The sequence below is a fragment of the Microchirus variegatus genome, assembly GCF_963457635.1.
Source record: "Microchirus variegatus genome assembly, chromosome: 2".
NCBI classification, from domain to species: Eukaryota; Metazoa; Chordata; class Actinopteri; order Pleuronectiformes; family Soleidae; genus Microchirus; species Microchirus variegatus.
In genome coordinates, this window is record NC_139803.1 from 44,365,117 (window position 1) to 44,375,319 (window position 10,203).

General features: G+C 42.9%; 1 protein-coding gene across 1 annotated transcript in view; it reads left to right on the plus strand.

The window, feature by feature from the left end:
- Nucleotides 1-5,555: 5,555 nt before the first annotated feature.
- The window catches only part of LOC310939999 (GRB2-associated-binding protein 1-like), a 12,513-nt gene continuing 7,865 nt past the window's right edge, over nucleotides 5,556-10,203 (plus strand). The window contains exons 1-3 of the mRNA XM_083904895.1: nucleotides 5,556-5,676; nucleotides 9,612-9,740; nucleotides 9,816-9,981. Coding sequence (XP_083761021.1) covers nucleotides 5,602-5,676; nucleotides 9,612-9,740; nucleotides 9,816-9,981 — 370 coding nt within the window. The 5' untranslated portion in view covers nucleotides 5,556-5,601. The remainder of the gene's footprint in view (nucleotides 5,677-9,611; nucleotides 9,741-9,815; nucleotides 9,982-10,203) is intronic.

A 10,203-nucleotide genomic window follows, 5' to 3' on the forward strand; every position in this document is an offset into this window, starting at 1 on the left:
AAACCACAAATCACACTGTAAAACGACAACATTGACAGTTCAGGAAAAAAATGATGTGGACCTGATGACATTTGAATCAACAATGTAAACAAAGTCAATAAAGACCCTGGTATTCAAATAAATCAGTTTGATAGTTTCATCCAACATGGCGGACATGTTTTTAAGTGAAAAGTTAAACTGGCTGTTAGCAAAACAGGAACCGACAATAACAACATTTCTGATTTGAAAAATTGCAATATTTCAGTGTCACTGTCTTAGCTTAGCAAGCATGTCAGACAAAAAAGAAAACAACAGTGATAGCGTATGATACTAAGCTAGCATTACTAAGGTAGCATTAGGTTAGTGGTGGACTTCAAAATGGATTCCACAAAGAACTCCACAATGGAATCCAAAAAGACTCCAAATGCATTCCAAAAATGGAGCCAAAAGGGATTCCAAAGGAACTACAATGGATTCCATAAGGACTCTAAAAAGGACTCTGAAATGGATCCTAAATTGTTTTCCAAAAATAACTTAAGATGGATTACCAAAGGACACCAAAATGGATTCCAAAAGAACTCCACAATGGATTCCAAAAAAGATCTTAAAATAGATTCCAAAAGGACTCCCATATAGGATCTTAAATTGGATTCCAAATAGGACTCCACAATCAATTCCAACAGAACTCCACAATGGATTCCAAAAGAACTCTAAAAAGGACTCCGAAATGGATCCTAAATTGGATTCCAAAAAAAACTCAAGATGGATTTTAAGAAGGATTCCAAAAAGGATTCCAAAAGAACTCCACGATTCCAAAAAGATTTCTTAAATGGATTTCAAAAGCACTCCACAATGGATTCCAAAATGGACACCAAAATTGAATCCAAAAAGACTCCAAATGCATTCCAAAAATGGAGCCAAAAGGGATTCCAAAGGAACTACAATGGATTCCATAAGGACTCTAAAAAGGACTCCAAAATAGATGCCAAAAGCATTCCAAAAAAGACTCCAAAATGGATCCTAAATTGTATTCCAAAAATAACTCAAGATGGATGACAAGGACTCCAAAAAGGATTCTAAAATAGATTCCAAAAGAACTCCCCAAAGAACTCCAAATGCATTCCAAAAAGGACTCCCATATTGGATCCTAAAGTGGATTCCAAATAGAACTACAAAATGGATTCCATAAGAACTACAAATGGATTCCAAAAAGTAAAAAATAGGCGAGAAGTCAAAACTCCTGCTGCTCTCGTAAAAACTCATCAGATTTATGTCAAAAGTCAAGATGGCCGATGAAAACGTTTTGTGCACAGATGACTGATTTCTCGCGTCGCCATTTTCCAATCACATTGTTTGCAGGCTCCGCCCCCAATTGTTGTGCGTGCGTTTTACAGCCTCTTTAGGGACTTTTGACGTAGATCTGATGCCTCGTTAGCGTTAGCGGGTCGTCAATATCGCGCGTTTCCTGAGGGACTCGTTACGTGGTCTGGATTCAGTGTCTGGCAGGTTTTCTGTTCCTCTGCAGAAACAGCAGCGGTAAAACCAGACTGCTGGGCAGACAGAACCAGAACGTCATCTTGATGGCCAAACAGTAGCGGGGGTCTCCGTAGATGGTGAAGCCGAACATGAAGAAGCACACGAGGAACGCGGCGAACCTGACGATGAGTGCTGCCATGATGACCACGATGGTGTGAAACGCCTTCTGCTTTGACCGGTCCACCCTGGTCCTGGTCCTGGTCCTGTCCCCGTCCCCGGGTCCCGGACGAGTCAGGGTCCAGACGACGGAGAGGCTGGTGAAGAGGCTGAAGATCAAGAAGAACCCGAACCACACGGCAAACGGGATGAGGGGGTAAAAGGGCAGGTGCAGGTAGGCCACCAACACCCATAGACCACACATGAGCCAAACCCAGGCGATGCAGACGCTTGTGATCCAGACGCCGCTCGTCCTCTTCAGGCGCAGGTAGGCGATGGGGTGGATGACGGCCAGGTATCGCTCCATGCAGGTCAGGCAATGGAAGAGGTCCTGACCCGGTAAGACGATGCAGAGGAGGAAAAACCCAACTTTTATCAGCGTCAGGTTGCCGATGTAGTTGCCGACGCAGTAGTTGATGTCTCCGATCAGGCTTAAGGTCTCGATGCAAACGGCGTGGAAGGTGAAGAGGTCGGAGGGGCTCCTCCTCCTCGCCGCCGCCGAGTTTGTTCGCTGTTGTCTCCATTGTTGGACTCCGACGTAGATGATGAGGACGGAGAGAGGGAGGACGACGACCACGTTGGTGACGGTGTAGGCCGAGAAAGCCTCTAAGCCTGTGGTGCAGATCAGACAATCCACAAAATCCAGCGGAGGTTGACAGATGCTGAGGGACGAGGACGAGTTGACGAGCATCACAGCGACGAACTGAAGAGCAAGAGCAACGTGTTTGTGATTATTCACGTGAGACACGAGGGTCAAGTTAAGGTCTTTAAACTGAAGTTTGTAAACTCACTCACTCTCTCACACCAAAGTCACTCACTCTCCCACACCAAAGTCACTCACTCTCCCACACCAAAGTCACTCACTCTCCCACACCAAAGTCACTCACTCTCTCACACCAAAGTCACTCACTCTCCCACACCAAAGTCACTCACTCTCTCACACCAAAGTCACTCACTCTCCCACACCAAAGTCACTCACTCTCTCACACCAAAGTCACTCACTCTCCCACACCAAAGTCACTCACTCTCCCACACCAAAGTCACTCACTCTCCCACACCAAAGTCACTCACTCTCTCACACCAAAGTCACTCACTCTCCCACACCAAAGTCACTCACTCTCTCACACCAAAGTCACTCACTCTCCCACACCAGTCACTCACTCTCCCACACCAAAGTCACTCACTCTCTCACACCAGTCACTCACTCTCTCACACCAAAGTCACTCACTCTCCCACACCAAAGTCACTCACTCTCTCACACCAAAGTCACTCACTCTCCCACACCAAAGTCACTCACTCTCCCACACTAAAGTCACTCACTCTCCCACACCAAAGTCACTCACTCTCCCACACCAAAGTCACTCACTCTCCCACACCAAAGTCACTCACTCTCCCACACCAAAGTCACTCACTCTCTCACACCAAAGTCACTCACAAAGTCACTCACTCTCCCACACCAAAGTCACTCACTCACTCTCTCACACCAAAGTCACTCACTCTCCCACACCAAAGTCACTCACTGTTACTGCTGTTGCTGTTGCTGCTGCTGTTTCTGCTGCTGCTCGGCTGCAAATGTGGCACCTGACAAAGGTACAGTCCACCTTTCGTTGCGTACATTTGCATGTCATATGTAAACCAGTGTGCACGTATACTCAGTGATGATAGAGAGATCAACACTGATCCTGTGTCATTGGATTTTATTTTGTTAGCACTTACATAACCTTTAAAGGTGCATTATGTAATAAATGATAAAATCCTCCTAATATGTCACAGAGACTCAGGAATAATGTTCATAACAAACTGAACTCACCAACAACAACAGTACAGACAAAATATTTGCATTAAAAAAAATATTTTACAGACTGCAAATCATGTTTATGTTTTGAAATCATGTTTTGGCGTCATGTGGCGCCACCTACCACAGTCTACCAGTCATTGCAGTCAGTAGAGTCTCCGCTGCCAAGCAACCACGGGTTGCCAGTTATTAAACCTTTAAAGACCTCTGTATTTTGAATTTTAGTGTAGTAACTGTTTTTGGCCACATTCTTACGTATGGCGCCTTTAATATTGATCTATTGAGTTTGAATAGAATTAAAATCTTTGTTTTATTAAAATCTAAAGTGTTTGTAGTGATCGGTTGTTGCATTAAAACAATAAAACAATGACATTGTCTGATATTTTTCAGTCGTACCGGCTGATTTGCAGCCTGCAGGACCAATATTGCCCACTAGATGACAGCATTCACCTGTAAATTTATCTCAGTCAACTGACTGATGATGTCACGATCGTCCAGTTCACCCACACCAAAGTCCATAGAGTAAACCAGTGATTTTAGCTCACAGGGACACAGGAGCTGCTGGTCCTCTGCTGCCTCATGTGGTCACTTTGTGTCACTGGGTTAAGTCTAAAGTAAATATTTTAAAAGCTGAATTCACTAAAATCAGTCATTGTAAGTTAGTGATGGAGGCAGCAGTGGATCAACAACTCCTGTGAACTCCTGTGTGCTGTGATGTTAAAATCACTGGTTTACTCTATGGACTTTGGTGTGGGAGAGTGAGTGACTTTGGTGTGGGAGAGTGAGTGACTTTGGTGTGGGAGAGTGAGTGACTTTGGTGTGGGAGAGTGAGTGACTTTGGTGTGGGAGAGTGAGTGACTTTGGTGTGAGAGAGTGAGTGACTTTGGTGTGGGAGAGTGAGTGACTTTGGTGTGGGAGAGTGAGTGACTTTGGTGTGAGAGAGTGAGTGACTTTGGTGTAGGAGAGTGAGTGACTTTGGTGTGAGAGAGTGAGTGACTTTGGTGTGTGAGAGGGAGTGACTTTGGTGTGAGAGTGAGTGACTTTGGTGTGACTTTGGTGTGAGAGAGTGAGTGACTTTGGTGTGGGAGAGTGAGTGACTTTGGTGTGACTTTGGTGTGAGAGAGTGAGTGACTTTGGTGTGTGAGAGGGAGTGACTTTGGTGTGGGAGAGTGAGTGACTTTGGTGTGTGAGAGTGAGTGACTTTGGTGTGGGAGAGTGAGTGACTTTGGTGTGGGAGAGTGAGTGGCTTTGGTGTGGGAGAGTGAGAGACTTTGGTGTGAGAGAGTGAGTGACTTTGGTGTGGGAGAGTGAGTGACTTTGGTGTGAGAGAGTGAGTGACTTTGGTGTGGGAGAGTGAGTGACTTTGGTGTGACTTTGGTGTGAGAGAGTGAGTGGTTTATAAACTGGAGTTTCCCCTTAAGAAACGCTGGCTTTTAGTGAGATAAAGTAGTAAAATTATATAATTTAACACTTTTATTATAATTATATCTTTTTCTTTTTATTAATTGTTGCCTTTTAATGCAGATGAAATCATTTTAAAAAGTTGTTTGTTTGTTTTCATCTGAAACTTCGGAGAGAAAACTCTCTCTTTCGCTTTCTCTCACACACACACACACACACACACACACACACACACACACACACACACACACACACACACACACACACACACACATTCTAAACATATTCACAGGGGGAGTTTCCTGTCAGGAGGAGGAGGAAAAAGTGGGAGGAGACAAAGAGAAGGAATGTCCGAGCTGAAGCCATTGTGTTGTGGAGAGAGAGGGAGAACAGAGTGAATGCTGGGAAGTCTGAAGCCTCTCAGAAGGAGGTGTCACTCTGACTGTAACTGAGTCCACACAGAAAAATCTCCTTCACTTCACTCGGATGAAAACTGAGCGATCAGAAGATCACTTTGAAATCAGCTGATCTTGATTTCTGGAGCCTGGATCTGATCTGAAGACACGAGATGGAAACTCTTTTGGAATCTCTGCTGATTTCCCATCAGTCATCAGTCGACCGGTGAACTGATCTAACTGATCTGGCTTCGATTGGTCGAGGCTGGGAATCCTCATCCACTGATTGGACGTCCGTCAGAGCCTCAGTTGATTGATTTATCGATTGATTGATTAGCGATGAGCGGTGCGGGGGACGTGGTTTGCGAAGGCTGGCTGCGAAAATCACCACCGGAGAAAAAATTGCGACGTTACGTGAGTATGCTACGCTAACGACATTTGTGAAGGGGAAAAAAAAATCACCTTTTTAATTAAGTTTATCGCCGTTTACGCACTCGTCTCGTAAAATGAAAGGCAAACATCGTAAAGTCGTAAAATTCATGTTTTATTTTGTTAGAAATTTTTCTACGCATTTATTTTGTCAGTGTTCGTACGTAGTTACGAACTATGTTTCCGAGGAGTTATTGTTGCGATGTTTAACTACGACAAGAGATGTTTGGCAGTGGTAGCTAAGGCGCGGGAACTTGTAGTTACAATTTTTTAAAGTCGTAGTTACGATATGGAAACTTTTATCTACAATGAGAGAATTCGTAGTTACGATGTGAGACGTTGCCGTTTGTCGCGATTGCGAGGACTGCGATGAAAAAATGGGTTAATTTATTTTGAAAGTGTCTTAAATCTTACGTAAAAATCCAGTTTTTTCTGGAACAGTTTAAATCTGCAGGACAGCTTAGACACACACACACACACACACACACACACACACACACACACACACACTGCATGCCTTGCCAGTGAGCTAATCACCTTTCTTTCTTTCTTCATACATTTGTTGTTGTTGTTGTTGTTGTGAGGAAAGTTTCAGGTCATGAACTTTGGTTAGAAAGGACTCCATTACCCACAATCCCCTGCTGTTGTGTGAGCACAGCAGATAGTGATGAGGTGATGAGCAGCTGATGTTCAACAGGTGGAGAGAAAAGACTGGGTTTACATCGTACTACTATATATTACTATATATACAGTATGTGTGTGTGTGTGTGTGTGTGTGTGTGTGTGTGTGCGCGCGCGTTAGCTGCAGCAGAGTGTGTGTGTGTGTGTGTGTGCGTGTGTGTGTGTGTGTGTGTGTGTGTGTGTGTGCCTGCTCCTCCTGCAGCTGAAAGCGATTAATTCATTGCATAATTCCACACACAAACTTATCCCTAGTACTCACACACACACACACGCACGCACACACACAAACGCACACACACACACATTCTTGTGCAGCATTCTCAGTGAGGTCATAATAGAGATTATAACCCAGCCTTAACATCACAGTTTTCCTCTGCTAACAACAAAAAGACACTTTTACTAAATCAATAACAAACCCTCAGTTCCTTCTTTCTTCTCCTTCTCTTTATTTCCTCTGGTTTTCTTCTCCTCCGCTCTCTAAGCTTAAGCTAAATCCAAGTTTAAGACTAAAAACCAGGTCGTTACCCTTAAAAACACCCTTTAAATGTCAGCTAGTTTGAAAATCAATCTTACATTAGCTTTAGTCGCCCCCTGGTGGACACTTCCACATTGGATTTAATCTATACACCTGATAACAATGTTTGTTTTTATATCTTGTTTATATATTATATTGTATTATTTTTAGCATTGGCGTTAGCAGTTTAATGTTAAGTTGCGATGAAACAGAACATTTGCATGTTTTTATTCATACATTTGTTTACTTTTATTTGTTTTTAATGTTACGCATATGGTTAGCATCAATTTTACAGTCGCTTTACTCGCCCCCCTGGTGGACGTAGAAGAGAATACAGGGTTTCAGACACTTATATTTAATCTATAGACCTGGTGACAATGTTTTTAAATTGTGTTTATATATTATATTGTGTTATGTTTAGCATTAGCAGGAGCAGTTTAGCTTAATGCTAACTGTAAACATTGTTACGTTGTGATGAAGCGGAACATTTGCATGTTTTCATTCTTCCTTTTTTAAAACTTGTATTTGTTGTTAAAGTTACGCGTAATGGTTAGCATCACTTTTACACTTGCTTTAGTCGCCCCCTGGTGGACGTTGAAGAGAATACAAGGTTTCAGACACTTCCACATTGGATTTAATCTATACACCTGGTAACAATGTTTGTTTTTATATTTTGTTGATATATTATATTGTATTATTTTTAGCATTAGCATTAGCAGTTTAGCTTAATGTTAACTATAAACACCGTTACGTTGCGGTAAAACATTTGTGTTTTTATGCGTACATTTTTTTTTACTTTTATTTGTTTTTAATGTTGCACGTATGGTTAGCATCAATTTTACAGTCACTTTATTCGCCCCCTGGTGGACATTGAACGGAATACAAGCTCTCAGACACTTCCAACATTTATACATGAACACAGCAGATTATATTCTGACAGAAAAGCAGAATCAAAACCGAATCCTTGAATTCAGGAAATGTCCAGCGTCATCAGACTGAAAGTGTGGTCAGGTCACATGACCACGCTTTAGAGAAGAAGACGAGGAACTGAAACAGAGCGTAAAATCGTTTTTGTTTGTTTTCCTCAGGTCTGAGTTAATTTTGGTGTGTGTGGGGGGCGGGGCGGGGGCGGGGCAGGAAGGAGGAAGTGCTGTTTTAGATCCATTGTGCCCTCTTCCTGTCGGGGTCAGAGGTCAAGAGAGGAAAGAAAACAAGGAGACAAAAGCAGGTAGCATTATTGTTTTCTTTCTTTGATCCGATATCACAATAATTAAAGTGATATGAATACAAACGGATTAGGGCGCAGTTCCTCTTCTGACCACTCGATGACAGGAAGTCACGGTCAGAACACAGGAAGTTGTGTTTGCGATGTGGAAAGTCCTTTTGGTTCCAGTGTAGCTAGTTGGGTATACAATGTCGGGGGTGACGATTGCGACGTTGTACTTCGTAGTTACGGTGTACGAAGTTGTGTGTACGATGTGTGATGTCGCGGCTACAATAATACATACAAATAATACAATATAATATATCAACAAAATATAAAAACAAACATTGTTACCAGGTGTATGGATTAAATCCAATGTGGAAGTGTCTGAAACCTTGTATTCTCTTCAATGTCCACCAGGGGGCGACTAAAGCAAGTGTAAAAGTGATGCTAACCATTACGCGTAACTTTAACAACAAATAAAAGTTTTAAAAAAGGAAGAATGAAAACACGCAAATGCACACACACACACACACACACACACACACACACTCATGCCATCCCTGAACGGCATTTCCTGTTCAGCGACGTCCTCTTCCTGTCCGCGTTTGGAGAGAAATGTTGGGGGAAATGAACTCGACGGTGTTTAACTGCTGTGTACTTTGATCATAAAGCGTGCACACACACACACACACACACGTTATGTAATTTAAACCAATCTTCATGCTCGGTTTCACACCTTTTAATAACACACACGTACACACACACACACACACACACACACACACACACACACACACACACACACACTGTGACTAATGCCTGAAACATGAGGTGTCATTTTGTAGATCTCCCATGGGGGATGACCCTACCCATAATGCTCAGCACATGACGGCATCATCAAGCTGTGTGTGTGTGTGTGTGTGTGTGTGTGTGTGTGTGTGTGTGTGTGTAACCCATAAAGCTAAAGTGTTGACGGGTGTAATGAGGACGTTAGCCTGTAAGAGGCTAACGTTGTGTTGTCACTTCCGGTCGCTTTTCAGCAGCAACGCTCACCATGCTAGGCAGCCATAGACCTGGTAACAATGTTTGTTTTTATATTTTGTTTATATATTATATTATTATAGTATTATTTTTAGCATTAGCATTAGCAGTTCAATGTTACGTTGCGATGAAACAGAACATTTGCGTGTTTTTATTCATACATTTTACTTTTATAGTTTACTTGTATTTGTTTTTAATGTTACGCAAATGGTTAGCATCAATTTTACAGTCGCTTTAGTCGCCCCCTGGTGGACGTTGAATAGAATACAAGGTTTCAGACACTTATATTTAATCTATAGACGTGGTGACAATGTTTTTAAATAGTGTTTATATACTGTATTATATACAGTTTAGCTGCAGCTAATGTTGTGACAGGGTGGTAACGTTAGCTCACTAGCTGTTTAAAATCACGGTTGTGACTTTAGTCCAGAAACTAACATAAAAACTTATTTTCTAAGATGACTCTTTGTCTTTCAGGCGTGGAAGCGTCGCTGGTTCATGCTAAGAAGTGGTCGTCTCAGTGGAGAACCTGATGTCCTTCAGTACTACAAGAACCCACAGTCCCGCCGACCCATCGGAACCATCAACCTCAACCTGTGTGAACAGGTACGAGCGACTGTTGGTCGCCGCGGTGACGTCACATTGTTATGGTGACTTCATCACTGTCCTCTCGTCCCTCAGGTGGACGCCGGTCTGTCCTTCACCAAGAAGGAGCTGGAGAGCAGCTTTGTGTTCGACCTGAAGACGGTGGAGAGAACCTGGTACCTGGTGACTGAGTCTGAGGAGGACATGAACCGATGGGTGTCGTCCATCTGTCTGCTGTGTGCCTTCAACCCCACTGATGATGGTACGAGCTAGCTAGCTATTTAGCAAGGGAGGTAGGTAGGTATTAAGGTAGGTAGGTGGGTAGGATTGGTAGTTAGGTAGGCTGGTAGGTATTAAGGTAGGCATCTAGATTGGTAGATTTGTAGGTAGGTAGGTAGTTAGGTAGGTAATTGTGTAGGTAGAAAAGTCGGTAGATAGGTAGGTAGGTAGGTAGGTAGGTAGGTAGATTGGTAGTTAGGTAGGT